This window comes from Mustela nigripes, chromosome 12, assembly GCF_022355385.1.
Source record: "Mustela nigripes isolate SB6536 chromosome 12, MUSNIG.SB6536, whole genome shotgun sequence".
Classification (NCBI taxonomy): Eukaryota; Metazoa; Chordata; class Mammalia; order Carnivora; family Mustelidae; genus Mustela; species Mustela nigripes.
The window spans coordinates 146464715-146489310 of NC_081568.1; the positions used below are offsets into that span (position 1 = coordinate 146464715).

At 46.2% G+C, this 24596-nt stretch overlaps 1 protein-coding gene across 1 annotated transcript in view; it reads right to left on the reverse strand.

Annotated features, from left to right (window-relative positions):
* The window catches only part of LOC132027620 (zinc finger protein 354A-like), a 19853-nt gene extending 3144 nt beyond the window's left edge, over window positions 1–16709 (reverse strand). Inside the window, exons 1-5 of the mRNA XM_059416397.1 lie at window positions 16504–16709; window positions 15315–15400; window positions 9280–9406; window positions 8452–8547; window positions 6–758 (exon numbers count right to left, since the gene is read on the reverse strand). Of these exons, the coding sequence (XP_059272380.1) occupies window positions 6–758; window positions 8452–8547; window positions 9280–9406; window positions 15315–15347 (1009 nt within the window). The 5' untranslated portion in view covers window positions 15348–15400; window positions 16504–16709. The remainder of the gene's footprint in view (window positions 1–5; window positions 759–8451; window positions 8548–9279; window positions 9407–15314; window positions 15401–16503) is intronic.
* Between the last annotated feature and the right edge of the window lie 7887 nt (window positions 16710–24596).

Consider the following 24596-nt stretch of genomic DNA (forward strand, 5'->3'; position numbering starts at 1 on the left):
TGTGCTGGCTGCCTTCCTACCTGGATTGTATCTATGGGGATTTTCTCCAGCGTGGATTTTTTGATGTATAAAAAGTCCAGACCTTCTGCTGAAGGATTTACCACATTCTTTACATCGATAGGATTTCTCCACAGTGTGGGTTCTTAGGTGTTTGTAAAGGGATGTACTCAGAGTGAAGGCTTTCCCACATTCTTTACATACATAGGGCTTCTCTCCAGTATGAGTTATTTGATGCTGAATGAGAGCTGAACTTTGGTTAAAGGCTTTTGAACATTCTTTGCATTTAAATAATTTCTCTCCACTATGGTTTTTCTCATGTTTGCGAAGGGATGAAGTATTAATGAAGGTTTTTTCGCATATGCTACATTTATAGCGTTTCTCTGTGGTGTTGATTTTTGGTTGATTAAGCAAATATGGATTCTGTTTGAAGCTGTTTCCTTGTATTTCACATTTTGGTGGTGTTTTTTCTCTAGGAACCATCTGCTGCCTAACAAGGACTGACTTTGGGCTGAAGTTTTGGCCAAAATCATTATTTCTATGGCTTCTTTCTACAATGAGGATTTTTTTGTGGCTGCCTGCAACCGCCTGAATACTTTCTTTTTTCTCCTGCTTTTTATCTAATCTCTCTTCATAAATGCAGGGTTTTTCTGATTTAAAGTCCCAGGGTCCATTTCTTCTGGATCTTCTCATTATTAGCTCCTGAAAAGAAGAATCTTGTGTCTGAGTTGACTTCGTGGTTTTGTGACCGCTCTTCCATCCTGGAGGGGGAAAAACACTAAAGCTGTTTCATGTGATACGGTATTTAGCTACATAGACTAAACGTAGAGAATAAGTAAGTATTGATGCCATTTATTTATTTATCAGAGAGAGAGAGAGAGAGAAAGAGAAAGAGTGAGAGCATGCACGCACAAGCATGGAGAGTGGCAGGCAGAGGGAGAAGCAGGGCACCCAATGTGGTACTCGATCCCAGGACCCTGGGATCATGTCCTGGGCTGAAGCCAGAACCTTAATAACCAACTGAGCCACCCAGGCATCCTAAGTATTGATGTTATTTAAATAGGGTTTTTATCTGGCCAGCTGTAAGAGGAAAACATAAAAGATTTAAGCAAGAGAGAAAAAGAATCAACGGGAACTGAAGTACTAGGGTGGAGAAAAGATTAGAACAAGCCCATTTAAAGAAGGTGAGTGTCAGAGCAACCAGGGGATCATGAATTGGGAGAGGCAGTGTGGGATCAGTCCAAAGCCATCCTGGACTCTGAAATTATTTTCATGATATTTCTCTTCATTGTGTGTAATCTTCCTAATCTGTAAAGTCTTCCCTACCTTCCCTCATGCCCAATTATTTGTATCCTTCAGATTCAATTCAAATGGAGTCCTTTCTTGAGTCTGAGTTTCTACAGTCCATTCCCCTTATTATAGCACTTAATCACAATATTTAAAATATGCATTACGGGGCACCTGGGTGGCTCAGTGGGTTAAGCCTCTGCTTTTGGCTCAGGTCATGGTCTCAGGGTCCTAGGATCAAGCCCCAAATCGGGCTCTTGGCTCAGCAGGGAGACTGCTTCCCTTCCCCTCTCTCTATGCCTGCCTCTCTGCCTACTTGTGATTTCTGTCAAATAAATAAATAAAATCTTAAAATAAAATAAAATACATGTTACATACCTTTGTATTATATAATTACATTCCTACCTACATCTAAATATATTAGATTTTCCTTTTCTACCTTAAGTGTTCTTTGCAAGCAGATTTTAGCATGCCCTATTCACAGATCCTCTTGACATCACCTGAATTAGACACAAAATGTTTTGTTAATTTTCCTTAATTACTTATATACTCCTAATTTGAACAATGTCAAATAAGTCTCAATTCCTTATTTCTTTCTCTCTCTCACACACACACAGGCACACACACACACACGACTGAAACACCCGAGGCTGCCTTCCAGGACCCGACATTACATGAGTGATGGGAGATCACCATATGGGTGATTACAGTCGGGGCAGTTCAAAGAGGAACGAGTTATGGAGCTAATCTAGAGGTGCTGCAGGTAGGCATGAAGCTAAAACGTGCAAGCCGGGAATGGCAGCCCTGCTCATGCATCGAGCAAAAGAGATTATCCAGCAGTGTGGAAAAGAGTTGAGGATAAATGAGATGGGCATAAATATAAAAAGGTAAAAAAGGGCTAGCATGACAGAGTGATAAAACAGAACTGAACTCAGTCATTGGGAGAGGATGCAACATATCAACTATTACATTTTGCCAGGGGAATGCCTGTGTGTGGCATTTCCTCCTCCACTGGAAAGAATCATTTAAAGGGCTCCCCTGCATCTCACTGTGGTGGAGATTCCTGTCGGATGTTCCCTTCCTCTCCTGTGTACCAATTTTCTCTGCTTGGTCCACATGCTGTTTTCTGCTTTCTCTTTCCTACCAGGTTTACTTCTCAGTCTCCTTCCTCAATAGCTTTTTCTTTTCCCTCTTTAAAATCTGGAATTTCCCCCTCCACTCTGTATACCCTCCTTAGATCATTTTGCATGCACTCATGTCTTTATGATTTTTAAAAATTTATTTATTTGAGAGACAGCACATGAGTGAGAGCATGAGCTGGGGGTAGGGGCAGAAAGAAAGGGAGAACCAGACTCCCCGATAAGTGAGGTGACCAATCCCAGAACCCCGGGATCATGACCTGAGCCAAAGGCAGACACTTGACCAACTGAGCCACCCAGGTGCCCCAGTGTCTTTAATATTTATTGGAAAGGAAAGAAGAGTGTTTTACTTTCTGCCCAACACCTTGTTCCTTCCCCTACCAAGTCTTGCTAACAGGTACAGCTTTAAATCAGTGTCCTGCGAATCAGCAACCCTACCATTTTCTAAAATGCAGGCTGAAGTAGGCCTGCAGGGCTAACAGGATCCAAAGCTGCGCATACAACAGGTCATTCCCAGCTCCTCCCCTGAGAGAGGGAGCGCTCCATAGGCAGCCATGGAGAGTTTCAATAGACACCAGGTGACAGGGGCGAAATGATGTGTGCTGTGCAGTTGGAGCGGCCAAGGGAAAACGAGAGGATATACAGAAATGTTTGTATGTGCACAGAAGAGCTACTCCTTCTCCACGTCCGCTCTTGCTCAGTATCTCACACCTGTTCCCCTCCTCCTGCTCAGCACCCCCTCAGACCCCCTCGGGCTCCTGTCGTCAGCCACCCTCGCTAAGGCAGCCATGACCTCCAGGTGGTGGAGACAAAATGCTCTGCGGTTCCCACCGAACCAACCCGTTGGCAGCAGCTCACAGTGACTCCTCATTTGCCTTGAGCGGCCCTTTTCCTAGGGTCCAGTGACCCCCTGCTTTGTTCCACATTCCTCTCCCTTCCCACCAGCCTCAGCCTCCTCTGTGCACTCATGTTCCTCTGTGTGACCTTCAATCTTGGGGGTGGGGGATCCCTCAGGGTTTAGTCCTTGGACCCCAATTCCTTTGCTCTGTACTCTTCCCATAGGCCAGCTTTGATTCCAAACATACATGTGGGGCAACACTTCTCTCCACACCAGCCCATTCAAAATAGCAGCTTAGATGTCTTGACAACTCCTCAGATTCAACACGCGTAAACATAACTGAATTTGTGATCACTCCTTCCAACCCGTATAACCAAACCCTTGTCTCTAGAATAGCACGAGTTCTGAATCAAAACTTTAAGAGGCGTCCTAAATACCTCTCCCTCAGCCCTCAGCTAATCAATTTCTAAGACTTGTTTATTCTGCATCTAAATGAGTCAAAAACTCCTCTGCTTCTCTCCGCCTCTACTGCTCCTATGCCCATTATAAGCCTTGACTTCAATGCCTCCTAATTTTTCCTTCTGCAGGACACCCACTTCTCTTCCCTGTGGGCCCATTTCTCTCTACCTGGCCATAAGATGCCAGAGTTCCTCGAGATTGAGCCCTAGGCTTTTTCTTGTTCTTATGGTATTTTGGATCCACTCTACGGGCTAACTCAAACTCACCCACGACTCTGGATTGACCAGGGTCTCCCAAATTCACATTTCGCACCCAGTCTGTATTTTGAGGGGAAAGACTCCAAATCTAACCAGAGACTTGACCTCTCCCCTGGGATAAGTGGGTCAACTTAATTCACCCAAAACCCAATTTCTACCAACTCCCAAATCTGACCTCCTTGTGGTGTCAATATCTAAATGAATGAGATCACTGTCCAACCCAGAACCACAAACCAAGCCCCCTTGATAACGCACCTCCTTTATCTTCATATTAAATCCATTAAATCCAAAAGCCCAGCTTCTCTTATCTCCCGAGTATCTCCGAGACAGTTCACTTCTTTCCATCTCCATCACCACCAAACTAGCCAAGCCATTCATGCCCTCATTCACTAAAAGTCTACTCTGACCAGGTACTGTTTTAGATACTGGGGAAATGGGAACACATCAGATAACCCAGAGATGAGAGAGATAATGAATGAATATATATACGATCATGCAGGGACAAGCATCCTGAGGGAAAATAAAGCAGGGGGAGGGGACAGAGAATGTGGAAGATGGAGGGCCATGTTTTGGATGAGCTGAATCTTTTTGAGAAAGTACCATCTGAGCAGAAACCTGGGCTACTCAAGGAAGGGTCACACAGGCTCATGGGTGTCAGGAAGAATAATCAGGGAGGGAAAAGCAAGTGTGGGGGCCATGAGGTAGGAGTCAGGCTGGCCTGCTGGATTAGAGTGATTAGAGTCCTTGAATGAAGGGACGAGCAGAAGGAGGTGAAGGTGAAGAGGGAGACAGGGCCAGACCACGGAGGCTCTGGAGGCTACGCCGGGGACTCCGGATTGTGCTCCCTGTGCTTGGGGAGCAATCATACAGAGCACAATTGTGTAGGGGAGTGAGATGACCTGATAAACCTCTTTTTTTTTTAAAGACTTACTTATTTGTGAGAGAGAGAGAAAGCACAAGCTGGGGAGTGGCAGGCAGAGAGAGAAGCAGGCTCCCCACTGAGCAGGGAGCCCGATGCTGGACTTGATCCCAGGACCCTGGGATCATGACCTGAACCAAAGGCAGATGTTTAACCGACTGAGCCACCCAGGCGCCCCAGATTTACCTTTTAATAGAGCATTCTTGCAGCTATGGGAACAGGTTGGTGGCAGGAGGGAGGTGCAGGGCCAGCAAAGGTACTGCTGGGGAGAGGGGGCAGGGGACAAGGACAAGACTGGCCAAACACAGTAGAGGCACCTATGAGTACCTGCTCTCCGCTTTCACCTCCTCAGAGATTCCTTCTTTAAACCCCCACCTGCTGGGCTGCTGGGCTGCTAAGGGCAGCACCTTTGTGCAAGTTAGAAAAAGAGGCCCCACCCTCTGTGTGGGGCAGCCCCCAGGGACCCCTCCGCTGACCACGCAGCAGGGGTTCAGTCCCCCCACCAGGCTTCTTGTGTTGAGATGACAAAGGAGGAGAAAATGACAGGAAAGAAAAGCACATTTTCACTGGAAGATAATGGTTTATCCAGATCATCCCCACATTTTTAAATTTTAGATTTCAGGACTATTTCCTCATTCGGGCATAGAGCTAACTCATGATGTAGCTGCTGGTTTAATGGCCTCATTACAACTCCTCCAGCAAAGCACCCCCCGCAGGTGTGCTCCCTTCTCAGCAAGAGACTCAGAGGAGACACACGCCCCTCCTGCCAGCGTCTTCCACCTCTCACTTCAAACATCCCCCCATGACCCTTTGTTTTTCTGTTTTTCCTATTTGCGAATAGTTTTGAAATTTAAAAAGAAAAAAAAAAAAAGGAAACTCAGAGGCTGCTAGAGGTGCTATGAGTCCGTGCCTGAAAAGCACAGGCTTTTCTGTCACCGGCTATGGGAGGGGCAGGTTTCAGGTCTGGTCCAGAGTTAACTACCTGAGCTATTTCCAGAACACCCCATCCTTCACCTGCGCTCACGGGGAAGTGACCTGCACTCCGGAGGGAAGCCGTTCCAAGGCCCCATTAGTCCGGGCAGATGGAGACCCACCAGAGGTGCTGGACAGACAGACACACGCAGGTACTACTGGGGCACCCCGGGGTGACTGCCATCTCTGCGGAAGGAGAGGAGGTGCATCCTGTCCAGGGACGTGCACATACTGCTTGGCTGTGCTGTCCTTGCTTCCTCTCAAAGCCCACCCGTGGTCCACCCTCAGGGACATGTCCCTGATGCCGAGGAGGAGGCTGCTGAGGACTGCAGCCCCGTTGCCTGGGGGCCACAGTGCCTCTTGGCACAGCTCTGGACTCTGGAACTCCGGACACATTTTCTACTCCCCTGACTCGCTTCACTTGGAGAGATGCATTCCTGATGAGAGGCTCCCGAGGCACGGGGAAAGGGATAGAGCCTTCCTTCTCTTCCTCAGATCTTTCCTGACAGACTTGGCCCAGACGCCACCCTGCTGACCCTCGGCTGATTTACGGACTCCTGCCTGCTGTGGGCACTTGATGGCGGCCTCTACCCACTTCCCAAACCTCATGTTTTCTCCCAAACCAGAGTAAGATAGACAGACATACAGACATGGGTGGTTCCCACAGCAGAAACCTCAGAGTATGGTGGGAAGAAGGCTCCCTTGGCCTGGGGGCTTGGGGAGGGAGAGTGCCCAGCCTGCAGCTCCTCTGCGGAGCTCACGGATTGAGAAGCCATCATTGATGCATCTGGACCTGACAACATCGGGGAGGAGCCCTCACTTCCACGTCAACAGGCCCCCCTTGGCCTGCAGGCTGCTCTCAACAGTGTACACCTGGGGCCCTGGTCAGACTACTTCCCAGTCCCCAGGCACCTGGCCTGGCTCTCAGACACAGACCAGATCCTGTGTCCAGGCTCCTCCCACTGGGTGGGATCTGGTCCCTGCGGCACTCTCCTGGCTCCCGGCGGCACCCACTGGCTTCCTTTCTCTGGACTCAGGCAGCCCTTTGCTGTGGCTGGACCCAGCTCCACATCCTCGGGAAGCCTCTGCCCACACCACCCCTTCCGCTGCGCACCCTCACACACTCTGCAGCCATTGTATGGGGTCATTCTTTCCTAACCCACCTTGTAAATGGTGAGGTTTCCTGGGATTCTGTCCTCTGCTCTGTGCCCTCACCTGGTTAGCTCAAGGTGTCAGATGCCACCTTTGTGCCGAGGGCTCCCTGACCTCCCTTCCGAGCTACCAGAGACCTTATACAGCTGTCGACCAGCATCTCTCCCCGAGCATTCCTATCGCTCCCCAGTGAGACCCATCCCACAGCAAACTCGCCCTACACCCTTAACAAGGGGACCCCCTCTTCCTCCCACCGGACCCCAGTGCCCGTGCCTTTGTCCCACCCTAGAAACATCTCGCCTACCTTACTGCAAGTGTCTCCGGGAAGATTCCCCATTAGCTTTTCCCTCACTTTCAATCTATCCCCCACCATGCTCCAAAGTGACCATTCTTATTAAACTCAAATTACATAAGGATTTCATCAATCTATTCTCTACGAAATGTTAAGATTACATACTACTAAAGCCCTCCTTCGTCATGCCCCTTCTCAATCCCATTCCATGTGGAGCTCCTGGCACCAGCTCAGGTGTGTCCCCCCAGCCTCTGTCTGCACTTCTGCACCCATTACAAATACACACATAGCCACGTCATCACTCTTCAGCATCAACAGTGACACATTAGTAGCTGCCCCCCGGCCCCTGCCAGTTCTGTCCACACCAGCTGCTCTTGTCTCTGACAGTGGCCCTCAATGCCAGAATAGGGGCTTGCTCCAGAGGACATTAACACTCTTTCACATTTAAGCCAATTTTTCTAAAATACCCAGAACTCCAGTCTTCTGCTGAAAATCCTTCATTTCCATGGGATGGTCCCATGCAGAAGACTCTTGTCAAAGCCCAGTGTAATGCGGCTTTGCTAGCTTTCAGACACCCTTTCCTTCCTCGGCTCTTTCTCTCCTATAGCGAGCCTTGGTCAGATGGATTCTCTGCCATTCCTTATTTTTTATTTTTTTTTTTTTAAAGATTTTATTTATTTATTTGACAGAGAGAGACCACGAGTAGGCAGAGAGGCAGGCAGAGAGAGAGAGAGAGGAGGAAGCAGGCTCCTGCTGAGCAGAGAGCCCGATGCGGGACTCGATCCCAGGACCCCGAGATCACGACCTGAGCCGAAGGCAGCGGCTTAACCCACTGAGCCACCCAGGCGCCCTCTGCCATTCCTTAAATACACTATTCACTGACTGAATCCCCGAGGTGCAGCGATCCTGTGAAAACGGAACGAATAAGAAGAGCTCTCCAGAGATTCATTTGGTAAGTGATTACCAAGAGAGTAAGAGGAAGCTCATGTCTGGGGCCTAAGCATCCCCCCTCTGCCGCTTGTGGGGGACAGAGGCCCCAGAGAAACCTTCCTGACCGAAATCTCTGAGCCACACTGTCCACTTACCCCCCCAGACTGTTGCCCGCACCCACCCCCCGCCGCTCGGTCCCACCCACTCACCTAGAGAGGGGCCTCCAGGACTTTCTTTCTCTACCTTCCAGGGATCTTCTCCTTGCTGCAACAGGGAGATCACTCTTGGTTTGGAAAACAGGAGTCCTGCTCAGAGACAAGAAAAAGAAAAAAGAAAGATAAGACTTGGTTTTCTTTAGACTCAAAGACACATCATGGATCTGAGTGGAAAACGCATGGGATGGTACAAAGAGCTCCACTGGGGTGTTCCAGCCGTGCCCCCGCGACGTGAGGGAGTGTGTGAGGGGAAAGGCAAGGGGCCTGTAGGGCGTGGCCGTGTGGGAAGTAGCTGCAGGTTAGAGATGCCGGATACACAGGCAGCTCTGGTTACTAGAGTACCCACGGCTTTCCACGTTAGAGGGAACATGTTACATTTACAGACTAAATATTTGTAAACAGGTACCCATGCCCTGTTTAAAATAAGAAAGCACCATCTGACCCTCTTTCAAAGATGGATTATACACATTCATCAGGCTGGAAGGGAGAATTGGGAAAGGCTGGCAGCAGGGTAATGAAGAAGGTTGAGGGATGCTTTCTGCTGTGAGCTGAGCAAACAAATCACAGAAAATCAGTGCTAGAAAATGTTGCCTGAACTATGAGGGAATTTCCAACACACAAGTATGCCAACTGTCGATGTGTGGGACAAATCCATGCCTATAGGGGGAAAGAAGCTTCAAATACTTATTTATTTACAATGTGCATAATCCCAAGGCCAAATTCAGCTGAAAGTTCCTGATGCCCCACAGCTTTTATGCAGGGAAGCAGGTGCTGACTTATGGTACTGTCTGACTTTTTCATCTACAGGGAAAATTCCCTTACCCAGTGAGACCAGGTTACTGTAGTTCTCCAGCATCACTTCCTGGTACACGTTTCTCTGAGAAGGACCCAGCTTCCTCCACTCATCCCGTGTAAAGAGCACAGCCACATCCTCGAAGGTCACCGACACCTGTAATGACAAGCCATCCCAGCTCACCCAGGACCTCCCATCGCACAGGGTAAAAGTGGTGGCAGTTGCTGGAGAGGATGGGCTGCCATGAAAGGCTTTGGGTGTTATTCTCGTTTCTGAAGGTTTCAGGTCATTTGTTTAGTGGACATCGGCCAGTGACAACTAAACAGCATGAAGTCTTACCCAGAACTTGTATTAACTACCATAAGGAGATGTGGGCAGGAATTAAGACCATTGGTAAGAGTATTATTAGAATTAAAAAAACCATTGGTAGGTGTGTTAATTAGAAAAATCTTTCTGATGACAATTTGACAATACATATTTAAAGCTTTAAAATGTGCATATTTTGGGGTGCCTGGGTGGCTCAGTGCGTTAAGCCTCTGCCCTCAGCTCAGGTCATGATCTCAGGGTCCTGGGATGGAACCCTGCATCGGGCTCTCTGCTCAGCAGGGAGCCTGCCCCCGACCCCTGCCTGCTGCTCTGCCTACTTGTGATCTTTCGCTCTGTCAAATAAATAATAAAATCTTTTTTTAAAAAAGTGCATCTTTTACTTTATCAGTTACTATATTTGTATCATAACAAAGAGTGCACAAAAATGCAAATTCAAGGGAATTTATGATGGTTTTAGTGATCAGAAAACAACGAAAACAGAAAACAATGTAAAATCACTGATGCAGGCTAGATTAGCTAGCTTAAGGCACTCTCTGTGTGCTTACGGAATTAAAATAGCTATCATTTAGGGGCGCCTGGGTGACTCAGTGGGTTAAGCCTCTGCCTTTGGCTCAGATGATGATCTCAAGGTCCTGGGATCAAATCCTGCATTGGGCTCTCTGCTTGTCGGGGAGCCTGCGTCCTCCCCTCACTCTGCCTACCTCTCTGCATACTTGTGATATCTCTCACTCTGTCAAATAAATAAAAATAAAATCTTTTAAAAAATAGCTATCATTAAAACCAAAAGACAACTGACAGAATGCGAGAAGATATTTGCAAACGACATATCAGATAAAGTGCTAGTGTCCAGAATCTATAAAGAACTTAGCAAACTCAACACCCAAAGAACAAATAATCCAATCAAGAAATGGGCAGAAGACATGAACAGACATTTCTGCAAAGAAGACATCCAGATGGCCAACAGACACATTAAAAAGTGCTCCACACCACTCGGCATCAGGGAAATACAAATCAAAACCACAATGAGATACCACCTCACACCAGTCAGAATGGCTAAAATTAACAAGTCAGAAAATGAGGATTGCTGGTGAGGATTCAGAGAAAGGCAAACCCTCCTACACTGTTGGTGGGAATGCAAGCTGGTGCAACCACTCTGGAAAACAGCATGGAGGTTCCTCAAAAAGTTGAAAATAGAGCTACCCTACAACTCAGCAATTGCACTACTGGGTATTTACCCTAAAGATACAAGCGTAGTGATCCAAAGGGGCATGTGCACCCGAATGTTTATAGCAGCAATGTCCACAATAGCCAAACTATGGAAAGAGCCTAGATGCTCATCAACAGATGAATGGATAAAGAAGATGTGATATATATATATATATAATGGAATACTATGCAGCCATCAAAAGAAATGAAATCTTGCCATTTGCGACAACGTGGATGGAACTAGAGGGTATCATGCTTAGTGAAATAAGTCAATTGGAGAAAGGCAACTATCATATGATCTCCCTGATATGAGGAAATGGAGGTGCAATATGGGGGATTAGGAGGGTAGGAGAAGAATAAATGAAACAAGATGGGATTGGGAGGGAGACAAACCTTAAGTGACTCTTAATCTCACAAAACAAACTGAGGGTTGCTGGGGGGATGGGGATTGGGAGAGGGGGTGGGGTTATGGACACTGGGGAGGGTATGTGCTATGGTGAGTGCTGTGAAGTGTGTAAACCTGGCGATTCACAGACCTGTACCCCTGGGGATAAAAATATATTATATGTTTATAAAAAAAAAAAAAAGCTATCATTTATTGAATGCTTTCTTTGGACCAACTACTGTTTCTAGAGGTTTTTACTTACTGTTACTATAAATATGTATCTTTACAACAATCCTATAAAATAGGTACTATTACTGCCCCCAATTTACACAAGAAGAAACAAAGAGAAATCAGTCCAAGTCAAACAGATGGTGTACCAGAGACCCTATATATAGGAGGCCCTGTGTGTCTCCAGTCTATACTACAATACTCCTTTACTTCTGACCCCAGACATGTGGGGTTTTCACATACCAAGTGGCTGTGTGACACCAGCTAGGTGTCCTACAATTGACCTCAATTCTCATGTCACTGACCTGGAGAGATGGTCGGATCCCACAGATTAAGGGCTCAGTCCCACAGGACCGCCCCAACTTCAGATGCCAATTTCAAGTCCAGACTGTTACCTATGCTTCCGACCAACTGGCTATGAGTCGGGGAGGTTTCTACAACCCCTACCCTTGGGTTTAATTAACTTGCTAAAGTGGTAAATGCAGGAAAAGCACCACAATGCAGGAAAGCATTTACTTACTAGGTTATTGGTTAATTACAGAAGGAGAGAATGCAGGGACAGCCAGATGGAAGCGATGCATATGGCAGGCTATATGGGAAGGGACATGGAGCTTCTGTGCTCTTTTGGGATGCACCACTTTCCCCATCTACAAGTGTTCACCAACCCAGAAGCTCTCTGAACCCTGTTGTTTTGGGTTTTTTCCCAAGACTTCATGACACAAGCACAATGGATTAAATCACTGACCACTGTGTAGGCATGACTGGTCCTTGGGTTGTGGGGGGAGAGGGCCCAAAGGTCCAACCCCTCTAATCCAGATAGGTTCTCCTGCCAACCAGCTCAGATCCTTAGGGATTTTCTAAAAGTCATCTCATTCATGGCAAATCCGGCTTGGCTGAAATGGATTGTTATGAATAGCAACACACACCCATGTCACCCTTAATACTCTTAAGTTTCTTCAAGAACAAAACCCCAATATTATGAATCACTCAGCTTCCAAAACCCTCATAATTTCCTCTGTGCTAGGAACAGTGGTGAAAACCAAATATGTATTTCCTATCACAGTGTTGCAGCTGGTCGGGGATAGAGGTAGAATTTCAGTATGGAGGAGGCCCAAGACTCCATTCGTAACCACTCAGCAAAACTGCCTCTCAATGCCTACCTCCTGGCATTAAGAAACGAATGAGATCATCTATACGATGAAGACAGGTAGCAGTGACAGCTGTGCAATGATGTGAAGGTACTTAATGCCACTGAGTTCAACGCCCTGAAATGGTTAAAGCTGTGAATGTACATCATGCTTATTTTATCACCCGAGAAAAGTTAAAATGGTAAAATAAATGTGTACGTATGTGACTATTAATACACATATAAATAAAAAACAAAGATAAAAAGAATATGAGTCTGATGGACATATACCAAAGTGGGACAGTGACTATCTCTAGATACTGGGGTAAGAGAGCTTTCACTTTCTTCTTTATGTAGTTTTTTTTTTTTAATATTTTATTTATTTGACAGACAGAGATCACAAGTACGCAGAGAGGCAGGCAGAGAGAGAGGGGAAGCAAGCTCCCTGCTGAACAGAGAGCCCGATGCAGGGACCCAGAACCCTGGGATCGTGACCCGAGCCAAAGGCAGAGGCTTACCCACTGAGCCACCCAGGCGCCCCTATAGATATTTTTTAAGCTCTGAATTTCTTTTCTTTTCTTTTCTTTTTTTTTTTTTTAAAGATTTTACTTATTTATTTGACACAGAGAGAGGCTATAAGAGAGGGAACAGAAGCAGAGGAAGTGGGAGAGGGAGAAGCAGGGCTCATGCCAAGCGGGGAGCCCTACGCTCCCTGGACCCTAGGATCATGACCTGAGCCAAAGACAGATGCTTAACGACTGAGCCACCCAGGTGCCCTGATGCTCTGAATTTTAAACATGAGCAGGTCATACATGTATAACAAAGTAAATTACTCGCACATGAGGGGAATGCAAGAAATAATCTTAGCCCTCAAAATAACATAATTCAACTGGCAGACAAGGTAAACATATGAAATAATTTGATCAATGAAAGAAAAATGTGTAGGTGGACAGGACCATATACCATCTCCCAGTTCAATCCGTACTTTATTTTATTATAAAGGTTTTATTTATTTATTTGACAGAAAGAGAGGAAGAGTACAAGTGGGGGGGGGCAGCAGGGAGACAGAGAAGCAGGCTCCCACTGAGCAGGACTCTGGGATCATGACCTGAGCTGAAGGCAGACTCTTAACACACTGAGTCATCCAGGTGCCCGTCAATCCTCATTTTAGAGATAAGGACCAGAAGGTTCAGGACAGTCAAGACCCTGGGCCACATACCTTATTGGTGTCAAAGGCAGGACAATAATTAAAGTTTTCTGTTAAGCCGGCACTTGGTATACTCTCTTTCTGGTCTTAAACGCCCATCACTAGGCTTTACCTGCAAGCCCATGCAGTAGGGACACATGGGAGCAGGTGAGATTAGGGAGAATGCCACATGCATTCACTCCCCTGCAGGGATGGAGAAGATTCTGGGCAAGAGAGCAATGTGGCTCTGTGGGAACAGGAGGGGAAAGCTTTAGAAATATGCACTGGCCGGTCCCAGCCCGAAGATCAACCACCACCGTGTTTCAAGGGCCCCAAGACAACACGACAGCAGAGAAGAGCTCTGGGAACATGGGGGCTGGGGCTGCCCTGGGTTCCAAAAGAGGCACCAGGGGAATGGCTGCACAGTGCTGAGCCTGGACCCAGAGGCCAGACACTGGGGTTTGAATTTAGGTTACTGGATGTCTCTGAGCCTCAGTTTGATAGTGTGAAACATGGGGATAATCATTGCTGTGCTGGCATGAGAGTGAGAGCAAAGGCCACACCCTCAGGCAGACCCCAGCAACATTAACTGTGATTGTCAAATGTAGCTGATCAGTGAAAGGACAAGTCCCAGGAACATGGTCCAGCAGGTCCCATCTGTCGGTGTGAGTGGTATCATCACTTCAGTAACACCATATGGCTTCCACAACCACCCCTTGTTGGGCGTCTGCTAGTGCCCAGCCCTGATCCAAACACTTCCCATGCACTGACTCGCATGACCCTCTCACCTGCCCCATGAGGTCGCATGCTTGTTATTTCCATTGTCCAGACAAGGAAATGGGCACATCTGTCCAGGGCCCACAAACAGTAACCAAGGAGATGGGTTCAAGCCCAGCAGCCTGGGTTCAAGGCCTGCTTCCTACCCACCGGAGACCCTGCCTCTCCACTCCTGATATCCTGTACACCCTCCGCGCTCCCTCCAGCTGTGTCCCCTCAAACACAGCTATTCCTTGTTCAGGCACTGGCTCACCTGGACCGGGTCCCTCCCCTGTTTCCAACAACGGAAGGATGAAAATAGCAGGTCCAGAACATTTTTCAAGAGTACAGAAATAAGGAACGTAATCCACAAAGAGGGAGAAAAAACCGATAGTGATGAGTTGGAGTAGCCTAGGGGGGGTATCCTAAAGAAAAACCAAGGGTAGGGAGGGAGACCAGGGTTAAGCCAATGAAGCGGGTCCAGAAAGGAGCTGCCAAGTATATATATATGTGTGTGTGTGTGTGTGTGTGTGTGCGCGCGCGCCCGCGTTCTGTCCCCACGTGGCATCTCACCTGTCAAGTTAGTAACCATACACTGAATTAAGATTAATGAATAAAAAGAAATGTCTGTTAGGAAAAGAAAAGGGAAACACTAGACACGGATTGGCAGGGAGGAGGCAAACATTCCCTACAGAATCCACCCTCCCCCTGGATGGATTGACTCTTGAAGGAGGAAAGGGCTTGGGCTCCAGGTCCTGCAGAAGACTGCATGCAGCAGAGGACTTCAGTTTGAGAAATTAAAAAAAAAAAAAAAATCTGTCTCTAAGACCAAAGATGTCAATGAACTCACTTGAGATGTTGCTTCCCTCGGTCCAATAGCCATATCTTCTTTCTGGGCTCTTCCCTGAGGATGGGTGGAGTCTCCAGAAGACAAATCTGAAAGAGGAAAAAGGGAGCCAGGACGGAGAAGCCCCTTCTGGTTTCCGCCCCTGAGAATCACCAGCTCTGAAATCCTTCCACCACCTGAGATTGAGGCCACGTGCCCTCGGAGAGGGAAGTCAGAAGGAGCTGGAGCTGGACAGGCCCAGAGACAAGGGCCAGCCCACAGTGGGCCGGGGCCCAACTCTTTCCCCTGTGGCTCAGAGAAAAAAGACCTAGGATTCCAGCTTCAGTAGCAGCAACAACTTACTGAACCTGCCCCAGGGGCCAGGCAGGGCTCACATCGTTCGGTTCCCCAGCATAGCTGCCATTGTCCACGCCTATTTTACAGATCAGGAAACTGAGTGCAGAGTGGGAGCCACTTGCCCCAGTGCACACAGCCAGTGAGGGTGCTCCGGGATCCGTACCGCGCAGTCTCCACAGCACCGGCTCTAACCTCACCGCCCCTAACCTCACCGCCCGCAGGGGAGGGGACAACTCCTCTCCACCTCAAGCTGCACCCGCCCCCAACTCCTCCCCCTCCTGTCAAGGAATCTCCTTCCAGGTTTTTAGAGAAAAGTGCTTGGGAAACGGACGACAGCAGTTTTCCGACGGCGGCCGGAGGTCTGCCGTCTGGGGGAGCAGGCACAGAGACCGAAAACTTGGGTTCCGGTCCAGATTCCGCCGTAGGGGGGTGGGAAGCCGGCAACTCACTTCTATCGGAAAACACATCTCTGCGCCTGCAGCCCGGGAAGGCAGTGGCGCCGGGGAGGGGGTGGAAACACAGTTTCTCACGTTCACTGGCAGCCGGGAGCAAATCCAAACGCCAGCAGGGCCCGGCAGGTAGCGCGCCGGGCACGAGTCCGGAGGGAGTAGGAGTGTGACCAGGGCCTGGCCGGTGGGGACAGGTGCCCGACCTGCCGCGGTCAGCGGCGCGTCCGCGAGACAGCTGGTGCGGACCAGGCGGGCACATCGGGGGTGCGGGCCCTTGACCCCCCTGCCTGCGCCCACAAAGCCCCCACTCGCGCCTCTCGGGCCTGTGCCCCGCGCCCCGGCGCCGCATCCTCCCGAGGCCCCGGTCCTCTGTCGGTCCCGCATTCGGCCGACCTTCTGCAGCTCACCTCTCCCAGGCCTCGGGGTTTCGGGGACTGCGCCTCCCCAGCCGTGCTCCGCCGGCGGAGGCTCCGGCACTACCCCAGCGAACAGCAGCCCGGGGTCGCGAGTCCTTCCCGGGCAATGCCCGGGCCGACTTCAAGTCCCTGAACCGCCCGCTCCGGCAGCAGTAGACCGGCGTCCCGCGCAGGTCCGGGGAGGCGGGACGGCAAGCGGGGGAGGACGGCCGCAAAGCCTCTGGTGAATGTAGTCCACGCGGGAGCCAAGCATTCTGGGAACTGTAGTTCCCAGCCGTAGCCTGAGAGGCGGGGCCTTGGCTCGCCTGTCACTTGCCCAGCTCCCCCTTACGGGCTCCGCGTCGCACCCTTTGGGCTACCGGCCGCGTGGCTCCAGGTTCCTCAGGAAGGAGGTGGGGGTTTGCTGAGGACGGTGTGTCATTTAGCTGTGCATTTCCATAAGTGACAGTAAGGCAAGTAGACAGCTGCGGAGAGCAAACCTATTTCCCCTCCAGTGATTGAATCAAAGTGTAGCGATCACCTGCTCTGTTCCAAACACTATTACAAGTGGTTGAAAGTAGGTCAGTGAACTAAACAAAGTTCATTGCTCTTGGTTAACTGTTTTGTTTTGTTTTTGTTTGGTCAGGGGGCGGTAGAGAGAAGACAACAAGTTACGAATGTAATCAGAGTTTAGAAGGTTAAGTGTTAGGGGGAAAAGTGAAAGAGCATGTTCGGGAGTATTTAGGGTAGATATGGAGGCAGTTTGTAGCAAGAAATAGGGTCCCAGATCCCCAAACCCGTGTTAGTATGGCAGGAAACGAAATATCGCTAAGATAAAGTATCCTTCCATGAATTTTTGTTCAAGTGTTTTGGCTATCATCAACCCACATGAATAGTTATCATTATGCCAACTTGTAAATAAAAATGCTGAGGTTTTGGATTCATTGAATGTACAAATTACTTGGGAGAATTGATAGCTTCACAATACTGATTCTCATAATCCTTACTATGGTATTGTCACCATACACACAGGCATCAGGCAATTAACCAGCCTGAGTCTCGGTTGGAGCAAAATTACCTGGTGATAAGTGAGGGTATGAGGAGGTAATTGTCAAAGCATTGTCTCCCCATGGGGTAGTGCAGGAATCTTTTATTCAGGGTGCTAGGGGGCAGGGGTAAGGAGCTGGATACATTAGGGAACTTACACATATTTTGTTAGGCACTTTGCAAATACCTAGCTTGTCAAAAGCTTGTCAACATGCTAGTGGATACATTTTATGGGTTTTTTTTTTTAATGGACCAAAACTCTGCCTATAGATCTCAGTATTATAATGAGCTAAATACTATGTCAGGGCAACTCGGCTTCTGCACAAGTCCTCAGCTGCAAACTGGTTCATGCAAGGCTGTTATATCCCTGGGACACCTGGCCATACGTCTCCTTGGTGGGAGCTGCGTGTTTTCCAAAACAGACACATTCTTTCTCTTCTTTTGTCCTTTTTCCCTCCTCCTCTCTGCAGATACTTTCAGCCCTCTGACCTGAGTAACCCTATGGTGTCCTAGCTAAAAGTGTAACTCTGTTTATTTATTTATTTTTTAAAGATTTTGTTTATTTATTTGACAGAGAGAAATCACAAGTAGATGGAGAGGCAGGCAGAGAGAGAGAGGGAAGCAGGCTCCCTGCTGAGCAGAGAGCACGATGCGGGACTCGATCCCAGGACCCTGAGATCATGACCTGAGCTGAAGGCAGCGGCTTACCCCACTGAGCCACCCAGGTGCCCTGTAACTCTGTTTAATTAGGTCTGACAACTCTACATGTATTTTCTCTATAGCATTGTTGCATATTTGGGGGCTTAATTTTAGATATTTCATGTTTTAAAGCTATTGTAAATGGTATCTTCTTAAAAATTTTACTTGCTGAGTATTGGTTTTGTATACAGCTTGCTGCCTAAAATCTCTTATAATTTACAATAATGAATTTGTTTGTTGGATTTTTATTTAACACAGGAGGGGTACCTGGGTGGCAATAGGTTAAGTGTCTGCCTTTGCCCCAGTGTCCTGGCTTAGAGAGGAGTCAGCTTCTCCCTCTGCCTAGCCTCCCCCCCACCATGTTCTCTTGCTATCTCTCTCTCTCAAATAAATATAGAAAATCTACATTTTTATGTCAAATAAATAAAAAATATATAAATATATATACATATGGCATATGGATGACAATTTTACTTCTTTTTAAAAATATATTTTCTATAATCACCATACTGAGTGGTCTATGATTTTTAGTCAAAGTACAGGGGTCAGCAAAACAACAGAGTAAAAACTCCAAGCCCTGGGGCACCTGGGTGGCTCAGTGGGTTAAGCTTCTGCCTTCAGCTCAGGTCATGGTCTCAGGGTCCTGGAATCAAGCCCCACATCGGGCTCTCTGCTTGGCGGGGAGCCTGCTTCCCTCTCTCTCTACTTGTAATCTGTCAAATAAATAAATAAAATCTTAAAAAAACAAAAAACAAAAAACTCCAAGCTCACACCCCTCTTGAAAAACATAAAAAAAATACCCCCCCCCCCCCAAAAAAAAAAACAACTAGCTTAGAAAAGCTCCGGAAAACAATAAAAAGACCTACAGCAACCAAACACTCCAAGTAAAAGCCACATTTGAAATTGTGGGAAGTTTTGTGGCATATGTAACTTGTGCTCGCCCCTTCCTTTCTGCCAGTGCATGTCTTGGTCTGGAGAGGAGGTAGTAGGGTTCCTGATTCCTTCTCCCCATCAGGAAGAGAACAGAGCAGCCTTTATTTGTAAAGTTCTAGCGTGTTTGGGGGCTGCCAGAAGCACTGGGCTCTGTCTTGCCTCACTCAGATCTCAAGTAGGGAGAAGCAGCGAGCATTGCTCATGAAAATTTTAGGTAGACTTCGGTCCCACTGATACCTGAGGCAAGAAATAAAAGATACAGACAAGATAGATTGTCTATGGCCCTCAGGAGAGGCTTGGGGTGAGACTCTTGGAGAAATCCAGACATTTAAAAGCAGCTGAAAAAGCAACAGGAGGCCCATCCAAGGTCTGCAGTTCAGAAAAGAACAAAGAGATCTTAAGTTTTTCCCTCTATCTGACCCCTAGGCTGAAAGCAAGCCAGCCAATTACTAAAGAACTGCTATAGCTCAGAACCAGTCTGCAAAGACTGGGAGAGGTGAACAGTTTGTTTTGTTTTAAAGAAAGATTATTTTTTTAAGAGCAATTTTAGGTCACAGCAAAATTGGCGAAAGTACAGAATTGACATTTCCTTCATACTTGCTGCCCCAACATAGGCATAGCCTCCTCAATTATCAGCATCACTCACCAGCTCCATACATTAGTTACAAAGAACGACCCGCATCGATGCATTGCAGTTACCCACATTCCATAGCTGACTTTGAGGGTTCACTCTTGGTGTTGTACACTCTATAGGTTTGGACAAATATATAATGAATAACATGTATTGGCCATTCTAGGATGGTTTCACTGTCCTACAATCCCCCCCAACCCGTGCTCTGCCTGTTCCTTAGCCCTGACAACCACTGATGTTTTTACTGCCTCAAGAGTTTGTCCTTTTTCAGAAGGTCATGTAGTTGAAATCATACACCATAGAACTTTTTCAAATTGGCTTCTTTCACTTTGTAATACGCATTTAAGTTTCCTCCATGTCCTTGCATGCCTGGATAGCTCACTTCTTTTTAGTGCTGAATAATGTTCATTGTCTGGATGGACCACGGTTTATCCATTCAGTTACTGAAGGACATCTAGGTTCTTCCAAGTTTTGGCAATGAGGAATCAAGTTTCTGCAAACAGTCATGTGTGGGTTTTTGTGTGGATATAAGTTATAAATTCTTTTGAGCGTGATTGCTGGAATGTGCAGTAAGGGGATGTTTACTTTCATCAGGAACTGCCTAACTGTCTTCCAAAGTGGCTCTATCATTTTGCATTTCCCATCAACAATGAGTGAGTGTTTCTGTTGCTCCAAACCCTCATCAGCATTTGCTACTGTCAGCGTTCTGGATGTTGGACATTCTACTAGTCATGTAGAGGCATCTCATTGTTGTTGTAATTTGTGTATTTTTTGACAATATATAATGTGAAGGATCTCTGTATGTGCTTTTTTGCCCTCTGTATATCTTCCTGAGTGAGGTGTCTATTAAGGTCTTTGGCCCAATTTTTAATCCAGTTCTTTGTTTTCTTACTATTGAGCTTTCAGAGTTCTTTGAATTTTTTGAAACTTTTATATTTTCAGATATATTCTTTTGCAAATTTTTGTTCCAGTCTGTGGCTTGTCTTCTCATTCTCTTGACAGTGTATGTCACAGAGCAGAAGTTTTAAGTTTTAATCAAATCCAGCTTATCAAATATTTCTTTTCTCCATCATGGTTTTGATATTGTATCTAAAAAGTCATCACCATGGGGCACCTGGGTAGTTTAGTCCATTAAGCATCTGCCTTCGGCTCAGGTCATGATCCCAGGGTCCTGAGATTGTTGTGCCTGAGTTTTCGCGTCCAAGAGACCACCAAGGAGCCAACACCAATGTAATCACACGAGGGTTTATTTGACAAGCTTAAGCTTGGACCCAAGTATACCCGGCACAGCGGAGTAGGGACGTGGACCCCGAACCAGATTACAGTCAGAGTTTTTAAAGGCAGAGTGGGGGTGGGCTCGGCGGTGGGTGAGGACAAAAGGGATATTCAGAAGGGCTATCAGGGTGAAAAAGACTGTCAGGATATTGGAGGCCTAGTTATTATCAAGCCAAGCTGTTTTTCCCTCAAATGAGGCACTAACATGAAGACAGATGGGAGTTTCCTGGTGGAATGTCACATTCCTCCTATCAAGCGTTCTTGTTAGTGAAATTTAGCACTGGGACATTTGTAAACCAAGGTTGACTCCTGTCTTGCAGGATTGTGATTTCTGCAAGTTAACTATTTGTTCACACATACTACCGAAGGGAGGGGAGCGGTGGAGAGGGGGTGCAAGGTGCCAGCTTTTGCTTTATCAAGATGGCTGTACTTATGTCAGGGCTAGACTCGAGGTGGGTACAGCCTTGTTTCTCTTGGCCTCCACAGAGATGAAGTCCTGCATTGAGCTCCCTGCCTTGAGGGAAGCCTGCTTCTCCCTCTGCTTCTGCTTCTCACTCTCTGTCTCTCATGAATAAATAAATAAATAAACAAACAAATTTTAAAAATCTTAAAAAAAATTTAATCAACGGACCCAAGGTCAGCAACTTTTCTCCTAAATTATCTTTCTATTTATTTATTTAAAGATTTTATTTTTTTGAGTAATCTTTACCCCTAATGGAGGGCCTGAACGCACAACTTGGAGACCAAGAGTCACATGCTCTATTGAATGAGCCAGCCAGGTGACCTCCTATGTTATCTTTTGAAGTTTTCTTGTTGTGTGTTTTACATTGAACTCTGTGAAACCCGTTGTGAGTTGATGTCTGTGAAGGGCATAAGGTGTGCCCCTAGATTCATCATTTTGCATGTGGATGGCCAACTGTTGTAGCAGTCTTTGCTAAAGATGCTGTCTTTGCTCCATTGTCTTGCCTGGCTCTTTGTTAAAGATTGGTTGGCTATATTTATGTGGGTCTGTATCTGGGATCTGTCTTCTGTTCCATTGATCTATTTTGTCTGTTCTTTTACCAACACCATATTAGTAAATCTTGAAATTAAGTAGCATTTTTGCTCCAATTTGGTCCCTCTTTGTTATTTTGTTGGCTAATCTGGGTCTTTCACTTCTTCATATAAACTTTAGAATAAATTTGTCAATACCCACAAAATAATTTGATTGGGATTTTTTATTGAATCTATGGACTAATTTGGGAAGAGCTGACATTTTGACAATATTGAGTCTCCCTCCCCATGAACATGGAATATTTCTCCATTTATTTAGTTCTCCATTGATTTTGTTCATTTTGTTCAGTTTTATAGTTTTCTTCATATAGATCTTGTACATATTTTATTAGATTTATAGCTAAATATTTCATTTTAGGGGGTGTTAAGGTAAATGATATTGTGTTATTTTATTTTTTTTTCTTATTTTAAAAATTAACATATAGTGTATTATTTGACCCAGGGGTACAGGTCTGTGATCCATCAGGCTTACACATTTCACAATACTCACCATAGCACATACCCTCCCCAATCTCAAATGACCCTTGTTGACTGCTGCTATAGAGGAAGTTGACTGAGTTTTGTGTATAGTCATGTAGCCTTCAACCTTGCTGTAATTGCTTAGTAGTTCTAGGAATTTCTTGGTCAGTTCTTTTGGGTTTTCTGTATAGATTATCATGTCATTGCTGGAGGAGGTCATGGAGAGGACATAGCCACTGGTTGACTCATGAGTTGGACCAAGGCAAGAAGAGGTGCCTTACCCCTTTCTTCCCTTTAAATATATGTTCTGCCTGCTATTTCCATCCTCAGCCATTTCCAGTACCTAGACTTGAGAGGGCAATGTGTTGTTGAGACCCTCTGGACTTGGTACGTGACTAAAACCTGTTAAGACCTGTATGTAAACTTTTTAAGATTCTGGCTGATATATACAGAAATCTGCTAGTCTTATGGCTGCCCAAGACATGCCTAGTAAGTAAGTTACCTTGCTTCTTCAGACCGCCACCAACCAGTCTGGAGTTGTCTGTTCTCTTCTGTCTGTCCTTGCCCTTCCTGTAAGGAGTTTCATACTTCACGTGGGGAACTCCCGAAGTTGTAAATCAACACTCATCTGTGAACAAGAAAGTTTTACTCCTTTCAAATCTGTATGCCTTTTATCTTTTTTTCTTGTCTTTTGTATTAACTACCACTTCCCATACAATGTTGAAAAACAGTAGTGTGGAAGAGACATCTTGGTCTTGATCTGGGAAAGCTTTGAGTTTCTTACCATTAAGTGAATTATAGGGAATTTATAGATACTCTTTTTTAAAAAATATTTTATTTATTTATTTGACAGAGAGAGATCACAAGTAGGCAGAGAGGCAGGCAGAGAGAGGGGAGGAAGCAGGCTCTCTGCTGAGCAGAGAGCCCAATGTGGGACTCGATCCCAGAACCCTGAGATCATGACCTGAGCTGAAAGTAGAGGCTTAACCCACTGAGCCACCCGGGAACCCCTAGATACTCTTTATCAAAATGAGGGAGTTTTCTCCTATTACTAGTTTGATGATAGTTTTTATCATGAATTAGTATTGGCCTTTGTCAAAAGCATTTCCTGCTTCTATTGATATGCTCATGTGATTTTTCTTTAGACTATTGATACGATGAATTACGTTAATTGATTTTCAGCTGTTGAACTAGCCTTGAATATCTGGGATAAATCCCACTTGGTCGTGGTGTGTAACTGTTTTCATACATTGTTAGATTAGATTTCCTGTATTTTGTTGAGGATTTTACATTTATCGTCATGAGAAATATTGGTCTGTAGTTTGTTTTCTTATATTTTCTTTGTGGGTTTCTTTTTGGGTATCGTGATAATGGTGTCTTCATAAAATGAATTCCAAAGTATATTCTCTGCTTCTATATTCTGATAGAGATTGTAGAGAATTGGTATATTTTTTCCTTCACTGTATGGTACAACCCATCCAGGCCTGATGCTTTCCATTCTAGAAGCTTCTTAATTATTGATCAGTTTCTTTAATAAATGCAGACCTATTCAGATTGTTTCTTCTTGCATGAGTTTTAGTCGATTGTAACTTTCAAGAAATTGGTTGATTTCTTTTCTTTTTTTTTTTTTTTAAAGATTTTATTTATTTATTTGACAGACAGAGATCACAAGCAGGCAGAGAGGGAGGCAGAGAGAGAGAGAGAGAGAGGGAAGCAGGCTTCCCGCGGAGCAGGGAGCCAGATGCGGGGCTCGATCCCAGGACCCTGAGATCATGACCCGAGCCAAAGGCAGCAGCCTAAACCACTGAGCCACCCAGGTGCCCCAAGAAATTGGTTGATTTCATCTAGGTTATCGATCTAGTTTGCATAGAGTTATTTCAAATTTAAAATTTCCATTTTTATTATACCTTTATTGTATAAATAAAAGTTTTATAGTGATGTCCCCTCTTCTGTATCCCATGTGAGAAATCCATGTTCTATCCTTTTTTCTTAATTAGCCTGGCTGGAG